Below are 21,522 nucleotides of genomic sequence, written 5' to 3' on the forward strand. Positions count from 1 at the left end.
CGGGGACCATCCCGCTTTGGCATGCAAAGCCATCGTTAGAATTGCACCCGGCACCACGTTCATGGGTCAGCCATAGCCTGGGCTGGATAACAAAAGGCCCATCCCCAATAAACTTTGAATTGCTAGCAACACTTTTGAATGATTACCCGAAGGAAGAGGAGAGGGAATTACTTTTTTGGGGTTTCAAGGAAGGGTTTAAAATACCATACTGCGGTCCTTTAGCAGGCAGGTCATCTAGGAACCTTCGCTCAGCGGAGGAACTCCCGGAAATAGTCGCAGAGAAGATACAAAAGGAGTTGCAGTTAGGACGGATAGCAGGCCCATTTGATAACACCCCTTTAAGTAACTTTATTATTTCACCACTAGGTATTGTTCCTAAAAAAGAGGCAGGCAAATACCGTATGATCCACCACCTCTCTTATCCCAGAGGCAACTCAGTGAATGACTGGCTAAGCCAGGATATTTGCACAGTCTCCTATGCAACATTTGATGAAGCCATTGAGTTAGTCAGGCAGGCGGGGACAGGAGCGCTCATGGCAAAAGCTGATATAGAATCAGCTTTCAGGCTGTTACCAGTGCATCCCGACAGCTTTCATTTGCTGGGGTTCCAGTTCAGGGATAAGCTGTACTATGACAGGTGTATGCCCATGGGTTGTTCCGTTTCCTGCGCTTATTTTGAGGATTTTAGTTCCTTTTTGGAGTGGGCAACAAATAAGGTCCAGCCAGCGGGGGGCAAGCTGCATTATCTGGATGACTTCTTGTTTGTAGGCGAGGCTTACTCCCCCGAGTGTTCCCAGGCATTGGCAGCCTTCACGGCCGTATCGCAGTGCTTGGGAGTCCCATTGGCAGCAGAAAAAACAGAAGGCCCCCCAACTAAGTTAACTTTTTTGGGTATAGAGTTGGACTCAGAGGAAGGGGAGTCACGCCTCCCGGTGGAGAAAGTACAGGACTTTGCAGCAGCTATTAAAAAGGTATTGGCGAAAGAGAAGGCAACTTTAAAAGACATCCAGGAGCTAATGGGCAAGCTCAATTTTGCATCCAGGGTCATTCAGGTGGGGAGAGTGTTTTCTAGAAGGCTGCAGGTGCTACGGCAGGCATAACTCAGAAACATCACTTTGTCAGGTTGAAGAAGGGGCTGAAGCAAGACTTGCAGATGTGGTTGTCTTTTCTCCAAGGGTTCAATGGGGTTAGAATATGGCCGTCACTATGGACAGCCGATGAGGGGTCGCAACTGTACACAGATGCCTCCAGGCAGGGGGGTTTTGGTGCAATATTGGGTTCTGCGTGGTGTGCCAAGGAGTGGCCACCGGCCTGGCGGCAAGGTGGCCTCACCAACAATATCACAGCGATAGAACTCTTTCCTATTCTGGTGGCATTATCAATATGGTCGGACACCTTGGTTAACAAGTGCTTGGTCGTCCGGTCCGACAACATGGCAGCCGTCCAGGCAATAAATAATCAGTCGGCGGCGTGTCCCATGGTAGTAGGCTTATTAAGGCATTTAGTGAGCAGGTGTCTCCAGTATAATATTCAGATAACAGCCAAGCATGTGCCAGGGGTTCAGAACAAGGCAGCTGATGCTCTTTCTCGCTTACAGTGGGAAAGATTCCGGGCAGAATGGCCGGAGGCGCAGCAAGAAATGACGCCCTTCAAAGAGGAATATTGGAGACTGATGCATTAGAAGGTCTGCTACAGAATATGGCGGAGGAGGCTCTAGCAGTGGGAACAAGGCACCGGTATCGACGTTGTGTGGACACTTTTCGGAACTTTACAGCGGATGATTCCGAGCTTCCAAACAATGTTCAGCAACTGGGGATGCGGGTCAAACAGTTTGTGGTATGGGCCAAGGGAGCCGGCAAATCTAGGTCATGGGTTGGAGAGCACCTGGCAGCAATAGCATACCATTCAAAGCTGAAGGGTTTTGACGATTCTACTAAAGGTTTTGTTCTTAGGGCAGCCTTGAAAGGGTGGGCAAAAGAGGAAGGAAAAAAGCAGGATCACAGGTCCCCAATTGACTTCAAAACACTAAAGATTCTAGTGGACCACCTCCCTTTAGTGTGCTACTCGGATTCTGAAAGTGCGCTGTTTAGAGTAACATTTTCCCTGGCCTTCTTCGGGGCATTTCGCATTAGTGAATTAGTAGCCAGGTCGAAAGGGGATAAAAGCAGCAGGGCCTTGTTGGTGAAGGACATATCCCTAGGCACACAGCAGGTATCCCTACGGGTGCGGCGCTCTAAAACAGATCAAGTGGGAAGGGGACAGTTCATTACACTGGATAGGATGGAAGGGCTCAGCTCATATTGCCCAGTAACGCTCTTGGCAGGGTACATCCAGGAACGGGAATGTGTCAATGGCGACAACTACCTCCTCACTCACGAGGATGGGACCCCGGTAACATTTTATCAGTTTAAAAGGGTGTTAGCAGCAACGGTGCAAGTTGCTGGGCTCCAAGGGTGTCATTACACTACACATTCCTTCCGCATTGGGGCAGCCACCACAGCCTTCCAGGAGGGCATGTCGGCAAATGCAATAAAACAATTAGGAAGATGGCAATCAGACAGGTTTCGGGTGTACATTCGCCCAACATCCGACGGGTAGAGGAGGGAAGAAGACATGGGTTGCGGTGATTCAGTGGTAGGGGTCTTGACTAAACTTATGTACTGCAATTTAAATGTATAATAAAAGGCGGATAGAAGATTGATACCAACATTTCTGTGCTTCTGTTCTACTCCACAGAATACAAAACAGTGTGGGTCATCGGGCACTCTTACGTGTCAATGGCCGCTAACAGGGCCCGCAGCATTGGGTGGAATGCAACGTTCCCGTTCCAACGGACAAGGGTGCGATGGTTTGGCAAGCCAGGGTTGCACTGGAGAGAATTGGGGAGCATCATTGAAGACTTCCGCACCTGTGCAAAGGACCCAAATGTTTTAGTAATTCATCTAGGGGGAAATGACCTCCCAGTGATGGGGCGGGGGGAACTCTTTCACATGTTAAAGAGGGATCTCACTAATTTAGCTAGGAGCATGGACACCACAGAGGTTGTATGGTCCGAAATAATTCCTAGAAGGGTATGGGCTGGTGCCAAAACGGCATGGAGTTATCAAGGAAGAGACTAAATAGCCTCATGGCCAAGTTTTAAAAGGGGTAGGTTTAGGTAGCATCAGGCACACACTAATTAACTTGCGGCAGCCGCACTATTACAGGGCAGATGGGGTGTACTTATCAGACACTGGAACAGATGTCCTGCTACGAAATATGCTAGCAGCATTGAATGCAAGGGGCTGTTGGTAGTTTGCAAGAATGGGGCCGCAGTAATGGCATGGGGGGGCTCTCGCTGGCAGCGATAGCTCCCAGCGAGGCATGGCGGTACTTACAAAGCGATCCAAGAGGAATACAAAAGCAGGCTGTGAAGCGGGCACAGACCACAAACAGGGCAGTCAGGACTCAGGGGGTCACTGGCAAGCTCCCCGAGCTCCCCTGGATTCAGGTGAACCGGAAGTAAACGATTGAGGGCGGAGCCGGTGGCAGGGGGGAAGTGGGGAGACCAATTACCGGGTCACCTCGCAGAGATGGATGGGGGAACAGGAAAGCAGATTGAACGGGCAAGAAGCACATCGGCTTGCCCAGGTAACAAAGGGTACACAACGGAAGCGAAGAGTAAATGGGCGGGGGTGGGACAAACGCGTACCCGGAAGGAATGTGTGGACACCAGAAGTGAAAGGTCACCCGGCCGGGTTGGAACCCTATGGTTACCCGGGAGTGAGTGGACACCGGAAGCAAAAGGGGCCGTCCGGTTGGGTTAAAGCAGACGCTTACCCAAGTAGTGCGTGGCAACCGGAGGTAAAAGGTTACACGTCGGGCTGGAAGCAGAAGCTTGCCCAGAGTGAAAGGAAAGGGTGCGTCCACAGGGGTATGGGTTACCTGGGCAAGGATAGCTGCACTGAATGTAGGGCACAGTGCAGAGCAATGGGGTTAAGGACGGTGATAGGTCACCTTGGCGAAGGTAGCTGCACTGGATGTAGGGCACAGTGCAGAGTTGATGGGGTGAGGATACAGGCTCGCCAGACAAAAATAATGGTGTGGAAAGGATGGCTTGTAAGTTGGAAATGCCTAATAAACTGCGGCCTCAATTCTTCCATAAAACAAAAACTTGTGTGGTCTGAAGTTATTGGGATTCGGGTGGTGCGACCATGTGGGGAGTGCCTCTGCTGAGTTATTCACGAGCTGAAATTAATTTTATTCTCTACGTTTCGCGGGTCACGCGCACTTTGAGGGGCCGTGAGAAGCGGAACTCGCTCCAATTTTTGAAGGGTTTCTGAACAGGAAACTCCGTGTTTGGTTGAAATTAGAGTTTACTGGGGCGGTCGGGCCTTTTTTGCTGCCGTGGAGAGAAGGTTCCCGAGGCGCCACCGGAAGGCGTCACAGGGTCACATGACGCAGAACAAGGCGCCGCGCCACCGGAAGGCGTCACAGGGTCACATGACGCAGAACAGGGCGCCGAGCGTGAACGCGCGAAGGAGCTGGAGCTGCAACGCTCCCTCCTGTCGCTAGAGGTTGGGATGCTCCGGAGGAACCTTCAGCGCGTCACCATAAATCTGCATACCCACAATCCTGTGCGCGACTCATAATGCGGCTTTACTTTCGGAGAGGAGGAGTGGAAGCGGCAGGGGCTGTGGAACCTTTCTGGCATGAATCTAAATGAGCGGTGTGTGATGTACTACGCCATGAGCAGCTCTCCCGCGGATAACGCTGGCTCCCTCTACAAGAAAAGTGAAAGAAACTCTGCCTACCACAAGCGCTGGCTCGTTTGACAGTTCTAAGTGTTATTTTAGTGTGATGACAAGGATAGCAAAGAGCCTGCAGGTGCTGCCCCGTTGAACTGTGCGAGGCTACTGGAGTTCGCCTTTGCAACCGCGGCCCTACCTTCTGCCAGGCTGTCATGAGGCCTGGGTTAAGGCAATCTCCTGGGCTAACTTTGACTACATGAGGCTTGTCCTCAAAGAGCTACAGAAACAGCTGGAGGAGTTGCAGCAAACCATCACTACAGGCGTTTCACTTCATGGCATCAAGGAGAAAGATAAACTAGCTTGGCCAGGGTGTGCGTATGAGGAAGACATGGCAGCGCCCTGCAAATGGCAGCGCTGCCCTTGTACTTGGAGCAACACCACATGGATGCCTAGGACTGCCTCAAGCCGCTGCCTGGCTTCCTCTCTGTAGCAGCCGCTCTCCAGCCAACAGACATTGCATGGATGGCAGTAACAAAATGCCTACCAGTAAAGGCATTTCAACACAAGAGAAACTTGGCCAAAGACTCAAAATGCCCAAGATCAACCTGCGCCGGAGAAGGGACCATCCTCCACTTCCTACGGAACTGTTCCTTTGCGCAGGAAATATGGACGAAAACGGGGAAACTCATCAGAAGAATCACCAAACAATCATCACTCTCCTACGAACTTATCCTATATGGTATTGGCATGTCATGCCCAAAGGAGAAAAAAGACGCACTGTGGAGACCGATAAACTGCATCAAAGAAAGCCTGTGGTCCTCCAGAAACCTAAAACTATTCAAACACAAAGAAATCTCCCCCGAGGAATGCATCAAAATGGCACTTGACAAAGTGCAGACCTATGTATTTGTAGATGAGAGAAGGAGAGGACAAGAATGGGCACTTGACAACTGGAAACAAAAAGACTGGTCAAAACTAATAAACAAACCATAGGCAGTAAAGGTATCTGTGCAATAAGCAAATAAAATATTCTCGATGTACATTTTGCACATGACTGAGCTGCGTCTCTAACATGAATGCAAAATCCAAAATGACGCCACCATATTGGTTTGGCTAACATGTAAATATGTAAAGTTTTAAATAAAGCCCGTTGAAACAAAAAAAATAAAAAATAAAATAAAAATACAGAGACCTTGGAGCAATTGATGTATCTGAGTCAGAAACGACTCCTGACAAGGAAGGACAAACAGTGTCATTGCTTTGTATTGTAAACATGCTGTATTGTTAGCAAGTTTGTAGATATTAAACTATAAATATGATATGGTTTTATGTCTGTGTATGCACTCCACCATCCTTTTGGAATGTACAGTTGCGAGATGTGATAACAATGAGAGGGGCAGAGAGAGAGGTGGGCACAGAGAGGGAGGTGGGCACAGAGAGGGAGGTGGGCACAGAGAGAGAGGTGGGCACAGAGAGAGAGGTGGGCAGAGAGAGGGAGGTGGGCACAGAGAGAGATGTGGGCACAGAGAGAGAGGTGGGCACAGAGAGAGAGGTGGGCACAGAGAGAGAGGTTGGCACAGAGAGGGAGGTGGGCACAGAGAGGGAGGTGGGCACAGAGAGAGAGGTGGGCACAGAGAGAGAGGTGGGCACAGAGAGGGAGGTGGGCACAGAGAGAGATGTGGGCACAGAGAGAGAGGTGGGCACAGAGAGAGAGGTGGGCACAGAGAGAGAGGTTGGCACAGAGAGGGAGGTGGGCACAGAGAGGGAGGTGGGCACAGAGAGAGAGGTGGGCACAGAGAGGGAGGTGGGCACAGAGAGGGAGGTGGGCACAGAGAGAGATGTGGGCACAGAGAGATAGGTGGGCACAGAGAGAGAGGTGGGCACAGAGAGAGAGGTTGGCACAGAGAGGGAGGTGGGCACAGAGAGGGAGGTGGGCACAGAGAGAGAGGTGGGCACAGAGAGAGAGGTGGGCACAGAGAGGGAGATGGGCACAGCGAGAGATGTGGACACAGAGAGAGAGGTGGGCACAGAGAGGGAGGTGGGCACAGAGAGAGATGTGGGCACAGAGAGAGAGGTGGGCACAGAGAGAGAGGTGGGCACAGAGAGAGAGGTTGGCACAGAGAGGGAGGTTGGCACAGAGAGGGAGGTGGGCACAGAGAGGGAGGTGGGCACAGAGAGAGAGGTGGGCACAGAGAGGGAGGGGGGCACAGAGAGAGATGTGGGCACAGAGAGAGAGGTGGGCACAGAGAGAGAGGTGGGCACAGAGAGAGAGATGGGCACAGAGAGGGAGGTGGGCACAGAGAGGGAGATGGGCACAGAGAGAGAGGTGGGCACAGAGAGGGAGGTGGGCACAGAGAGAGAGTTAGCAGGTGACAGGGTGGAGTGAAAGCGGGCAGAGGCAGCTGTTTCTATGCACAGTGTGGAGTGAAAGCGGGCAGAGGCAGCTGTTTCTATGCACAGGGTGGAGTGAAAGCAGGCAGAGGCAGCTGTTTCTATGCACAGGGTGGAGTGAAATCGGGCAGAGGCAGCTGTTTCTATGCACAGGGTGGAGTGAAAGAGGGCAGAGGCAGCTGTTTCTATGCACAGGGTGGAGTGAAAGCGGGCAGAGGCAGCTGTTTCTATGCACAGGGTGGAGTGAAAGCGGGCAGAGGCAGCTGTTTCTATACACAGGGTGGAGTGAAAGAGGGCAGAGGCAGCTGTTTCTATGCACAGGGTGGAGTGAAAGCGGGCAGAGGCAGCTGTTTCTATGCACAGGGTGGAGTGAAAGCGGGCAAGGGCAGCTGTTTCTATGCACAGGGTGGAGTGAAAGCGGGCAGAGGCAGCTGTTTCTATACACAGGGTGGAGTGAAAGCGGGCAGAGGCAGCTGTTTCTATGCACAGGGTGGAGTGAAAGAGGGCAGAGGCAGCTGTTTCTATGCACAGGGTGGAGTGAAAGCGGGCAGAGGCAGCTGTTTCTATGCACAGGGTGGAGTGAAAGAGGGCAGAGGCAGCTGTTTCTATGCACAGGGTGGAGTGAAAGCGGGCAGAGGCAGCTGTTTCTATACACAGGGTGGAGTGAAAGCGGGCAGAGGCAGCTGTTTCTATGCACAGGGTGGAGTGAAAACGGGCAGAGGCACCTGTTTCTATGCACAGGGTGGAGTGAAAACGGGCAGAGGCAGCTGTTTCTATGCACAGGGTGGAGTGAAAGCGGGCAGAGGCAGCTGTTTCTATGCACAGGGTGGAGTGAAAGCGGGCAGAGGCAGCTGTTTCCATGCACAGGGTGGAGTGAAAGAGGGCAGAGGCAGCTGTTTCTATGCACAGGGTGGAGTGAAAGCGGGCAGAGGCAGCTGTTTCTATGCACAGGGTGGAGTGAAAGCGGGCAGAGGCAGCTGTTTCTATGCACAGGGTGGAGTGAAAGCGGGCAGAGGCAGCTGTTTCTATGCACAGGGTGGAGTGAAAGAGGGCAGAGGCAGCTGTTTCTATGCACAGGGTGGAGTGAAAGCGGGCAGAGGCAGCTGTTTCTATGCACAGGGTGGAGTGAAAGCGGGCAGAGGCAGCTGTTTCTATGCACAGGGTGGAGTGAAGCGGGCAGAGGCAGTTGATTCTATGCACAGGGTGGAGTGAAAGCGGGCAGAGGCAGCTGTTTCTATGCACAGGGTGGAGTGAAAGAGGGCAGAGGCAGCTGTTTCTATGCACAGGGTGGAGTGAAAGCGGGCAGAGGCAGCTGTTTCTATGCACAGGGTGGAGTGAAAGCGGGCAGAGGCAGCCTTTTCTATACACAGGGTGGAGTGAAAGCGGGCAGAGGCAGCTGTTTCTATACACAGGGTGGAGTGAAAGAGGGCAGAGGCAGCTGTTTCTATGCACAGGGTGGAGTGAAAGCGGGCAGAGGCAGCTGTTTCTATGCACAGGGTGGAGTGAAAGCGGGCAGAGGCAGCTGTTTCTATGCACAGGGGGGAGTGAAAGCGGGCAGAGGCAGCTGTTTCTATACACAGGGTGGAGTGAAAGCGGGCAGAGGCAGCTGTTTCTATGCACAGGGTGGAGTGAAAACGGGCAGAGGCAGCTGTTTCTATGCACAGGGTGGAGTGAAAGCGGGCAGAGGCAGCTGTTTCTATGCACAGGGTGGAGTGAAAGCGGGCAGAGGCATTTGTTTCTATGCACAGGGTGGAGTGAGAGCGGGCAGAGGCAGCTGTTTCTATGCACAGGGTGGAGTGAAAGCGGGCAGAGGCAGCTGTTTCTATGCACAGGGTGGAGTGAAAGCGGGCAGAGGCATTTGTTTCTATGCACAGGGTGGAGTGAAAACGGGCAGAGGCAGCTGTTTCTATGCACAGGGTGGAGTGAAAGCGGGCAGAGGCAGCTGTTTCTATGCACAGGGTGGAGTGAAAGCGGGCAGAGGCAGCTGTTTCCATGCACAGGGTGGAGTGAAAGAGGGCAGAGGCAGCTGTTTCTATGCACAGGGTGGAGTGAAAGCGGGCAGAGGCAGCTGTTTCTATGCACAGGGTGGAGTGAAAGCGGGCAGAGGCAGCTGTTTCTATGCACAGGGTGGAGTGAAAGCGGGCAGAGGCAGCTGTTTCTATGCACAGGGTGGAGTGAAAGAGGGCAGAGGCAGCTGTTTCTATGCACAGGGTGGAGTGAAAGCGGGCAGAGGCAGCTGTTTCTATGCACAGGGTGGAGTGAAAGCGGGCAGAGGCAGCTGTTTCTATGCACAGGGTGGAGTGAAGCGGGCAGAGGCAGTTGATTCTATGCACAGGGTGGAGTGAAAGCGGGCAGAGGCAGCTGTTTCTATGCACAGGGTGGAGTGAAAGAGGGCAGAGGCAGCTGTTTCTATGCACAGGGTGGAGTGAAAGCGGGCAGAGGCAGCTGTTTCTATGCACAGGGTGGAGTGAAAGCGGGCAGAGGCAGCCTTTTCTATACACAGGGTGGAGTGAAAGCGGGCAGAGGCAGCTGTTTCTATACACAGGGTGGAGTGAAAGAGGGCAGAGGCAGCTGTTTCTATGCACAGGGTGGAGTGAAAGCGGGCAGAGGCAGCTGTTTCTATGCACAGGGTGGAGTGAAAGCGGGCAGAGGCAGCTGTTTCTATGCACAGGGGGGAGTGAAAGCGGGCAGAGGCAGCTGTTTCTATACACAGGGTGGAGTGAAAGCGGGCAGAGGCAGCTGTTTCTATGCACAGGGTGGAGTGAAAACGGGCAGAGGCAGCTGTTTCTATGCACAGGGTGGAGTGAAAGCGGGCAGAGGCAGCTGTTTCTATGCACAGGGTGGAGTGAAAGCGGGCAGAGGCATTTGTTTCTATGCACAGGGTGGAGTGAGAGCGGGCAGAGGCCGCTGTTTCTATGCACAGGGCACCTGGATGTTCCTCTTCAGATACAGCAACGGAGTGAGTCAGCCGGTCCCACCTCACCCGGAGTAGTTTATAATATAATAAGGATAAGCTTCGCCTCACAAAATGAAGCAGCCGGGGCTATCTCTGTAGAATGGGCTGGCTTCATACTGTCGCCAGATGTTTGTTATAACTTGCTGTAATAGGGGGAAATACAAAATGTTAGTATTTAATGAATATTTAATTGACTAATCAAGAGGCATAAAAGTTAATTCTGGAGGCGGGCGGCCGCAGGCTGCAGAGAGCGATGGAGGCCGTGTCCTGCAGCTAACACTGCACCAAAGTTCACTTTTACCCAGTGCATAGCGTGCAAAGCACAATAGCAGTGAGAGCCTGGACGGTCCCAGCTCGTGCAATTGCATGGGGGGTGCAGAAAAGAATTAAAAACAAACAGAGAGGGCAGGGAGTCCCGGCAGGGCAATGGAACTGAAGAATGGGTGAGGGAGAGAAACCAGCGAGAGGCCTCCCCTTTCATCTCCACTTCATCAATTAACCCAGCTGTGCATTCATGGTAGGTAGATGAAATAAACATATTTAATAACTGCAGCAATTGACTACGCTCCCAGAGACCCGCCCTGTTGTGATTATTTAGGGGATGACATTAAAAAGATGAAGTCACATAAATTAATGTGTTTCTTCAAATAACAATTGTTTTATCCAGATTTAGGTTTATGGGACGCGAATGTCCTTTGATTGGAGATGAAAGGGGAAGCAGCTCGCTGATAATGCTCTATCTGAATCTCCTATCCCAACTCAGCCTTTGAACCGCCGCGGGACTGATGAATGCCTTTATTTTAGCCGTCTCTTGCCTGAAATTGCATTTTCTACAACAGAAGTCAATGGGGGTGGGGCGTGGTCTGGCCACGCAGGAAGATGGTCGCCTGTTAGCGCAGCTCCGCCGAGGGACGGACCCCCGACGAGCTTCCCTATCTCACCTGCTCGTGTGGGTCGTCTCTTGGGCGATTACTGCCCTCGGAGACCCATGGAGAGTGCTGCGGTGTTTTCTCTTCCCAGCTGGTGGTTTCCATTCCAGAGATAGCAGCGGGACGGTGAGCCGAATGCTTCTGTGACGTTCGCTGCGGGGTTCGCGCGCTTCTCACGCCGCGCCTCTCCTCAGCGAGGGCGGCGTTCTCAATACCACAGGGCCGCGCCTCTCCATATTGTAGGCCGCGCCCCCCTCTGACGGTGGGGGCGCGTTACAACGAAGCCACAGACTGCCTTTTTTAATACTTTGCCTGCATTTTAGAGCACACGGCGCCCTCCTCAGGATTTTTCTGTGTTGTTTATTTCGAAATTAACAGCAACCTTACTTTGAATAGACACCGTGAAGGAACAACAAAAACAGGGTAAAGTCATTGATCAACTGCCACATTGAAGGGTGTTCTTGTCACACATGTTCTAATGACCTGGTGAAATGAAACAACTTGCACGGCTGCAGCTATGAATATCCTTTGAAGAGTCAGCATTAGCGGTACAGGCAGATTTACTTGTAATAGTACTGCTCCATCTCTCATCTGATTTTGGCACTTTTATTCAGCCGTTTTATAAGACATGTGTCATTTGGGACAGAGCTACTTGTCTCTATCACTTCTTTTACTATGTCACCCTCTTCCTCTACTGCGACGCTTTGCTAGTTCTGCTACTCTTGCTTTAACAGGTGGAGGCAGATAGAGGGTAACAGGATAGAGGCTGCATTTTCAGTTATGATCGCCATCATATGTTATTAGCTCATGTATATTGCTTTATAAGCCAGCGTCATCATCTCACGTTTTCTTTGAGGCAGCCCTGAATGTATAATATTCCTAATATCTCATATACTACCCTCCATTAGAGACACGCTTTACTTTCAAAGTGTACTCTCATATTTTGTACAATTACTTTGTCATTTTTGCATTGCTAATCCACTGTAACACTCATTTATTGTACTTTATGCTTTGTTTCTGTGGTACCTTTCGCACGCATGACCTGACACTTTAGCGCTACTTTGGTTTAGTAGCATGCTATTTGTTATCTTGTGACAAAGCTGTAATAATTTCTTCAAATTTCAGGCATTACTTGTATGCTGTTCGATCTGGACATTCACTTGCTGCTCATATTTTCCTTCCTTCCTATTATTGGATATATTTCATCATTGCCTCCTATTCCAATATTTCCTCTATTCGCTATTGCAGACCATCAATACAGCAGTACTCGAAGATGTCTAATAATCGAAATGGTGGTCGTGGGCCTAAACAACCACTTTTTACTGATGTTATTAAACAATCCTCTACTTCGACGGCTAAAGGTAATGGATCTGCGCCACTTCCTACACCGCCAGCTACATCATCTCAAAGCGACAAATCTTTATCTGACACCATGCAACGTATTCTGCAAGAACTCTCTGGAGTTAACCGACGACTGGAGGGTCTGGATATTGCCATGACTTCCTTAACTGCAGAAACCAAGTCTATCAGGGCAGAACTCACCACTTTCCATACAAGGATTGACGTCATGTATTCTAAAATAGTGGCTATAGAAAGTCGATTGGATTCTATTCAAGGCTCAGATCAAGATCTGCTCTTTCTACACAGTAAGATCATAGATTTGGAGGATCGCAGTCGTAGAGACAATATCCGCTTTTTTGGTTTTCCCGAAAATATTGAAAAGCAAGATGTGAAGTCATTTCTTTGTAATGCTCTTCCTACTTTGACTGGAATTTCCTTTACTCCACCTATTGAGCTCCAACGTGCTCATAGACTGGGCCCACCACGCTCTAGTCCTTCGGCAAAGCCCAGGCCAATGATTGCGTTTTTTCTTCGCCATGAGCAAACTAGACAGATTTTATCATTGGCTCGCGCTCATGGCTCTTTCCTGTTTCAAGGTCATACCATCCATATGGCTGCAGACTTTTCCAAAGAAACGAATGAACGACGGAAAGCATTTCTTTCCATGCGACCCCAGTTACGTCAAATGGACATCCAATATGGCTTATTTGAACCTGCACCGTGTTACCAGGAATGGAGAGTCCAAAGACTTTTATGATCCTGCACTTCTTCAACAGTTTCTGGACGATATCAAATCCAGTGATATGGAGACTCAGTCTTCTTACTCTGCCCCACCTCCTCAGTCTAAGTCCTCCTCTCCCACTCTGCCATCATCTCAATCCTCCACCTCTTCTTCCATATTTCTATAAGAATAGGGAGTTGAGGTGTGTGTTGGTTGTTGTATTCGCTCTAATGTGTGATTTTCAGTTTTGCAGTCATTTAATCATTTTCAGGTTCCGATCACTATATGCTATAAGGATGTTATCTTCCTGCAGGTAGTTTTTCTTTATGTGATTCTCAACCTTACAGTCACTCAATCTTTTTCAGATTCTGCCTATTATATGCTATAAGATTGTTCTTTGTTCCATAAGAGATCTTTTTCTACTATTGTTCGTTATCTTTTCTATTATTCCGCTTCTCGTCATTCACTTCATGTATTAACTATTTTGACTTTCTATGATATTCTTTACTTCACTGAGTCTCTCGTTTCTCACTGTGCTTATTTTCTTTTCTATCTTCTCTACAAAATGGTTTCAGGAGGCCCTTACTTCTCTTCTTTTATCTTTTTATGACAATATTGGTATGTTCCTCATCACCTGTTTTCTTTTTCCTCGTTATTGTCTCATGTTGTGTATTAGGCCTTCTGGTTCTTTTATGCTTTGTACTTGTTGGTTGTCTCCCTTAGAGTATTTTCATCTCCTTTCCATATAAACCTTAGGATGCTGGGGGTTTTCATATGTTGGTTACTTTTATTATTCCATTTTATAACAGACCCCTGAGAAGATATCCAGGAGTTGGTCCAGCTTTTTATGTTGATATTTTCCTGTTTTCAGACTTATGCATTACATGTCACAATGTATCCTCTAAGTCCCCATTTTTTCTTCCTCGAAGGGGGTCTGATCCCTTCTGGCGTTGCTCTCAGTGCACCCAGACCCGCAGTTCACAGTCCAGATTGCTCTCTTTTTTCCTTCTCCCCCTATATTTCCTTACTGACTTTTTCTTCCCCTTTTCCTTCTTTTCTTCTCTTTCTTCCTCCCAGAGTAGCATTTCTTTTTTCTCTCTCTGACTTTCCCCATTTACTAGCCACACAATCCTAATATCATGCGCTCTACCCATCCGTTATCTGTGGTTTCTTGGAATGTTCATGGCCTCACCCATTACATAAAACGTAAAAAAGTTCTTTCCTATTTACATTCTAAACATGTGGATGTGGCACTATTGCAGGAGACTCATTTGGATGATATTGAGTCTAGTAAGTTTAGCAGAGATTGGGTGGGTAAAGTTATCCATAGTTCAGTCTCTAAACCTGATCCCACCAATCCTAACCCTCTTCGTAAGTGTGGAGTTGCCATTCTTTTTAGGAAGTCACTTCCTTTCACAATCTTAAAGACATGGTCGGATCCGGACGGTCGCTATGTTTTTGTTAAATTGAAACTTGGCAATTCCTTCCTTTGTCTTGGCTCTGTATACGCTCCGCTTGGCTCCAAAAAGCAATTTTTTCTCCGATTAAATCGCCTTCTCGCGGAAACCAATGCTTCTCAACTTCTAATTGGGGGTGATTGGAACCTGGCACTGGATCCTGCTCTTGACAGAACGGGTTGCATTGACACTATTAATGCCTCTGACAGAGCCATTTTTGGTGACATTCTTGCTGATGTTGGTCTTGTTGATCATTGGAGATTAAGTCATCCACAGGATAAGGAATATACATTTTTTTCTTCCACCCACGGTACGTTTTCACGTCTTGATTACTTTCTTCTTTTGCAAGATTCGGTCCGGCTGGTTACTGATTCTAAGATTTTGGAAGCAGCTATTTCTGATCATTCCCCTGTCCTCTTGTCGCTGGATTTGGGTCTTATGAATCCGGGGCGCAAATCGTGGCGTTTAAATATCAACAGATATAAAACACCTGCGGGTAAACTTCTTTTACAATCCCACTTACATGAGTATCTTCTCCATAATGCAGACTCGGTTTCCTCTAAACGTATGGTTTGGGCGGCTGCTAAAGCCACCATTAGAGGCCGGCTTATGCGAGATGCTGCTCTGTATAATAAAAAGAATATTGCCAAGGAGACTGACCTGGAAAAAGATATTCGACGACTCTCTCAATTATATATTTCGCCACCATCTCTCCAAAATCGAAAGTTATTAGAACAGGCGCGTATGTCTCTTAATACACTTTTCACCTCTAAGGCGGAGTATGCTTTACAAAAAATGAAAGGCCGCCATTATGAACAAGGAGAAAAAGCTGGCCGGTTATTGGCTGCGCAGTTACGCCAAAGAGAGGCCGCTATGGCGATCCCAGCAATTAAATCAACTGGTGGTGATATCCTCACTCGACCACAGGAGATAGTTGAGGAGTTCGCCTCTTTTTATAGATCTTTATACTCCCCAGGTACTCAGGTAGACAAGACAATGATGTCTAGATTTCTGGATGGGGTTCGTCTTCCACGGCTCTCTGATGATGGCAGAGCTTTACTTGAGGGACCTATCACGAAGGAGGAGATTTCTTCAGCTGTCTCTTCTTTACCATATCATAAGGCCCCAGGTGATGATGGTTTCCCTCCTGAATTTTTTTAATGGACTGGTCAGTCTATGCTTGATACTCTTCATGCCGCTTTTGAGGAAGCTGTGGGGGAGTCCTCTCTGGGTTCTATCTCTAACAAAGCACTCATAGCAGTCTTGCCAAAACCCGGCAAGGATCCTCTTTTGTGTAGTAGTTATCGCCCCATATCTCTGTTGAATACTGATGTTAAACTTCTTGCCAGCATTCTAGCTTCACGACTTCGCAAGGTTTTGCCTTCCTTAATACATAACTCTCAAGTAGGTTTTGTTCCCGGTCGTTCCTCCCGTAATCATTTGCGTACCCTCTCCCATGCCCTATGGTCCGCCAAAAATCTTACAGATGATGCCCTCCTTCTTTCTTTAGATGCTGAAAAAGCATTTGATCGTATTGAGTGGGAATACCTCTTTACCATCATGCAAAAATTTGGATTAGGCGATCAATTCATAGCCAAGGTGCGTCTACTTTACGACAACCCATCAGCCCAAGTTAATTGTGGGGGCTTTCTTTCCACTTCATTTCCTATTCGGCGGGGTACCCGTCAAGGTTGTCCGCTATCCCCTCTCCTCTTTCTTTTGGCTATGGAACCACTGGCTGCTGCAATTCGTCAATCGGCTGATGTGGTGGGTGTTCCTCTTCCAATTGCTCATTCCAAAATATATTTATATGCGGACGATATTCTTCTTACACTTACTGATCTTCCGCGATCGCTCCCTGCTCTTCTCCGTATTATTGAGGACTTCTCTTCTTTTTCTGGATATAAGATCAATTGGGATAAAAGTGAAGCCTTACCTATGTCCTTAGGTACTACAAAAGAAGCAATTTCGGGTTTTCCATTTCACTGGCAACCTTGTAGACTTAAGTACTTGGGTATTCTCCTCAACAGAGGATTAGATAATGTTGTAACAGACAATTTAACTCCCTTGATCACACAAATGCAACGGGACTTCGATAAGTGGAAGGCTTTAGGTTTATCCCTTTAGGGACGGGTTCAGGCAATTAAGATGGTTACTTTACCACGCTTTCTCTATGTTCTGGGTATGCTCCCTCTGTCTATTCCTTTGTCTACTCTCCGGTCCATTGATTCAAAAATCAAACTTTTCATATGGGGAACAATTAAACCGCGTCTCGCCTTTGCGAAATTAAAAGTTCACCAACTATATGGTGGTTTAGGTCTTCCATCTATTGAGCACTATTCTCTTGCCCTTCATCTTTCCCACCTCTCTTTCTTTTTACCTAAGTTCAAGGACGTTCCTCAATGGGTACCACTTGAACGTCATTTGTTGGCATCTGGTCCTGGTTTATCCCTTTTATATGGCAAGGGTTCTAGTTCTCTTGATCCCAAAAACCCTATTTTGTCTGCCATGTTTAAGTCCTGGCAAAGAAGTCATCGTCTCCTTAAGTCTAATCCGCGGCTTCACCTTAATGCTCCTGTATGGTCTAATTCAGCTATTCGAGTGAGAGGTCGAACTCTACTTTGGCCTTTATGGCAAGAAGCTGGTATTCATTCCCTGGAACAGTTGTTTCATGGTGACCATTTCAAATCCTTCTCCCAATTGAGTGAAGAATTTCATCTGCCACTTACTCAATCCTGTAAATACTCTCACCTCCAACAGGCTATTACAAAGCATATAAGTTCCCCGCCTGAGTTGTTATCCGCCTCTCCTATCTTAGCTTATCTGAATTTATGGGGCACTTTTAAGGGTGTCACTTCTGGTCTCTACAAGACTTTTCTACACCCTTTATTTTCGCTACCTTTGTCCAAAGCTCTTCAATTAAAATGTGTAGGAGAGTAGGGTCTGCTATCCTATGGTCACCCCAAATTTTTGCTTTTTGCTTCACTGGTTTTCGACTACTGAGGCTGTGGGCCTGCTGATCAGACCCCCAGCCTGCTGTTCTCTCACTAAATTACTGACACATGTGCTATAGGCACATACCAATTGGAAATGGACTCCTTGTCAGCCCCTGTATAATGCACTATAGGTGCACAGGGCATAGGGGCCACCAAGGCCTACCAGGGGCTGCAGCATATCTTTTGCCACCCCTGGCTGGTTCTTAAATTGACACAACTGGCTGATCACTCAGCTGGGGTAAGGTGGTGTAAACACCCCTTGCTTAGATATAGTATACCTATATCTAAACCTATATCTGGACACATGTAAACCTGTGAGCCACTCCTATAGAAGGCCTCATCAATCCTGGAGGCTGAGTGCGTGGTTTTATGTGAGATGGAGCTCTAGCATGAGCTGAGCCTGTCTGCAGCTGTCGGGAACAAATCCCTAAGCTGTTTCAGGATAATGCCATGCCATATACTCTTAAGTGCCTTATAATCCTCGCGGTTAAATAGCAACTTTGGTTTGGCTTTATCAAAACATGTCGTGTAAGGTGTCATACGATTTGGAATACCATCCCCTCGCCAGTTCTGGCGACGGGGATGGCATTCCACCCCTCTAGAGGGGTAAGACATGTTCCTTTACTGAAACGCGGTTAATCTCTCCAAAGACCTTAGATCCACAAAATGGATGCCTCTGCCACAGACAAATGTCTGGACCCCTGTAGCTGACCGAAACTCAGCCAAAGGGATCCTGGACAAAGGGTTTCCTGTCACAGGAGGGTGTCACCGCCCTCCAGACAGGAGATAGTGGATTGTAGCAGGGAGGTTTGAAAGAAACCAGACACTGCCTGGGGCGCACAAGGCTGCCCCTTGCATAATCCGGCCAAACCGGTTCTGGGGCACTCCAGCCCTCGTGCCAGGGCGGCCTGGATCAAAGGAAGGGGGTGTATCCACCCACTTCCTGGGTTCCACCCATAGGGGTGGACCTAGCAGGTAATCACGCCCCCCAGATTCGAATAAGAGTGGGAGCAGTGCCAATGCACATCAGATTTCCTGGAAGAAACATTTGAAACGAAATTCTGGACCCTTCGCCCTCCATCTCAACGTGGAAGCCCGAAGAATCTCCCTTGTGGTCAAGGAGTGACCACCCTGCAGCAGCAGGCACCATCCAGCCCTCGACGTCTACTTAGTTGCAGTTCCCGCCGGAACTCGAGCGACTGAGATCGACGAGATCAAGCCTGCCTGCCTTCTAACAGCCCGATCCACAGTCCCTGCAAAGCTGAGACCCGTGGAGGCGACCGGAAGCGTGGGGCACGCCATCTTGAATTGACCACGAGACGCTGACCGTGCAGCCCACGAGTGATCCTCGAAGCTGTGCACCGGGGTTTGAGAAGCCCCCACCCTGAGCTGCTCCTGAGCCGAAGTTCAGCCCTCCACACTCGACGAGTGCTGCGTGGGGCCCTTTGGCTCTATTTGGCTCAACGCGTTGGCCCGGTCACTTGCCAGCTGTAAAGTGGTCCCTGTGCCGACGAACTAACTAAGAAGACTCGTGAATCTGGTTGCTCCAGATCCACACCAGCTCCCCTGAAAAGGAGCCCCGACTCTGACCTTCCTGGTCCGAGTGAGAAGCAATCTTCCGATCCCGCGTGGATTGCTCTTGCCAAGGCTTGTTTGCTCCAAACTTGAAGCCGACTGCACCGACGGTGAGAGCCTGCGTGAGACAGATCGTGACCTGCTCCTGGACGTCGCAGATGCCCCAGAGAGAGAAGCGCCTCGACGACCACCTGATTGCGCCCGACATTGCCTGGTTCCGTCCTGGTTCCACCCTGGTCACTGCTGAGTGACCCAGACTCTGTCCCCTCTGCTTTCAGGTACTCTACAACTTGAGTCCACCCTTGGACTCCACCGGACACTTCATCTTTAACCCGCCTGCAGCCCTTTCAGCTTCAAGCACCAAGAGCCTGCGAGACAGAACCCGACGCCACTTCGACCCTGTGCACCCACTTCCTGTGGGTGAGGTAACTTTGCTCCGCCGGTGTTCCCACACTGGTGCACACCTCTAGGGTCTGTGTGTTAAGTTTTGTTCCTCTAGGTTCAGCGGAAGTGTCCTTTAACTTTAACTTTACAACTTTTACGCACCATTGGTTAACATTGGTGCGTGCGTGCGCTTTCCGCACATCTCCCGAATCCCGAGGGCCATTCCCGACTTCAGCATTGCTTGTCCTGACTGCTCCCAGCGATTCCCTAGGCCCTAGGCCTAACCACTGCTCGAGTGGCATCTCTTATACCACTTGTTTAGTATATGGTTTGAGTGGCCCCCCTGCCCTCATCCATAATTGTGCAACTTTGTATGTTTAAACAGTGCTTTTGATTTAACGCTTGTGCCCCTTTATTCATAAAGAATACTGGGGATTGTTTTTAGTAATAAACACATATATTTTTATAATATATACTTGTGTGGTGTCCTTTCATTTGGTATTACAGGATTGTATGTGGTAAAACAGCTCGCTTAACACGACCTCTTAAGTTAAGCCTTTAGGCTGCTTAGTCCATGCTACCCCTAGGATAGCTTGTCTAATAAGGTTGACTTACAACCAGACACCATAAGGGATTGTTTGGTCAGGTAGTAGGTGGTTCCAGAATTGGAAACATCCCCTACCAGGCCAACTTCTCACATTGGTGAGCAGCGGTGCGGATTTGAGCTTGCTGTTGTTTTACCATTGCAATCTTTATATCAAATTGAAAGATCACATCAAGTACCTCTAGGTACATATAAATCAAAAGCTTAGCATATTAAGTTCTACTGAACTTAGTAGTTGTAGATTAAAGGGATTAGCACACCCTGACTACAACTCACTAGCAAGGTACAGTAGGAAAACAGTTAGTGTAGGTAAGTGCACCACTTGCACCTCACTAGTAACCATGTCTGACACAGGAAAAGCCTCAGGGTCTAATCCTGTGACAGTTGACCTTACCCAGGCAACTTTTGGATATGACAAGTTAACCCGTAGAGACTTGATTGCCTTGTGCAAAGCAAGAGGGTTAAAAGGGGGCAGAAGCCCCACCTGCCAAATCCTGGTAGAAATCCTAGAACAGGATGACTTAGAGAAGGCAAAGGAAGCTTCCCTAGAAACAGGAAATGGAGAGAACCCCCCTGTAACTGATCCCCCTCAGGAGGAGGATGATGATGATGATGACTTAGATGAGGACTCAGACGTTGAGGACTTAGAAGTTCAGGACCAGGGTAGCCAGGTTCCAGTTGCCAGGCTTAGCCAGGCCAACTTGGACCTACTGGGGAATGAAGAGGGCCAGCACCTCCCCAGAACCCACCATATTATTCTCCCAGGCAACAGAAGAGTGAGATCTCCCTCAGGGGACTCTCATATTTCTAGTGCCTCCAGAGAATCAGAGAGAGGCATGATTGCTTCTCAGAAAGCTGAGCATAGGGCTAGAATGAGGGCTGTCAAACTCCAGATAGAGAGAGAGGAGGTAGCCCTGAGTCAAGCTAGACTTACCTTAGCTCAAGCTAAACTTGCCTTGGCAAGAGAGCAGAAATTAAGTGGCTTAGATGCCACTGGTGGCAGCAATTTTCCAAGAGAAAAAGACAGGGCCTATGACAATAGAAACCTGACAAAAATTGTGCCCCCCTTTAAAGAAGGGGATGACATCCACAAATGGATGACTGCTCTTGAGAGAGCCTGCATGGTACAGCAGGTTCCTGAGGATCAGTGGGCTGCAATTTTGTGGTACTCCTTTTCTGAGAAAGGGAGGGACAGGCTCCTCACAGTTAGACCTGAGGATGCCAAAAACTACTCTGTTTTGAAGAGTGCTCTTATTGAAGGGTATGGCCTAACCACTGAGCAATACAGGTTGTTGTTCAGAGACACCCAAAAAGCACAGACTCAAGACTGGACTGATTTCGTTGAGTGTGCCACTAAGGCCTTGGAGGGTTGGTTGCAGGGAAGTAAAGTTTCAGACTATACAGGATTGTACAATCTTATGATGAGAGAACAGATCCT

The 21,522-nt window shown here is 48.9% G+C and overlaps 1 protein-coding gene across 1 annotated transcript in view; it reads left to right on the forward strand.

Moving 5' to 3' along the window:
• LOC144805946 (uncharacterized) overlaps nt 1-21,522 on the forward strand; it is a 389,169-nt gene that overhangs the window by 120,412 nt on the left and 247,235 nt on the right. The window contains 4 exon segments of the mRNA XM_078672408.1: nt 367-1,020; nt 1,598-2,594; nt 12,255-12,652; nt 14,875-15,654. Of these exon segments, the coding sequence (XP_078528534.1) occupies nt 367-1,020; nt 1,598-2,594; nt 12,255-12,652; nt 14,875-15,654 (2,829 nt within the window).

This window comes from Lissotriton helveticus, assembly GCF_964261635.1.
Source record: "Lissotriton helveticus chromosome 1_1 unlocalized genomic scaffold, aLisHel1.1 SUPER_1_unloc_34, whole genome shotgun sequence".
Classification (NCBI taxonomy): domain Eukaryota; kingdom Metazoa; phylum Chordata; class Amphibia; order Caudata; family Salamandridae; genus Lissotriton; species Lissotriton helveticus.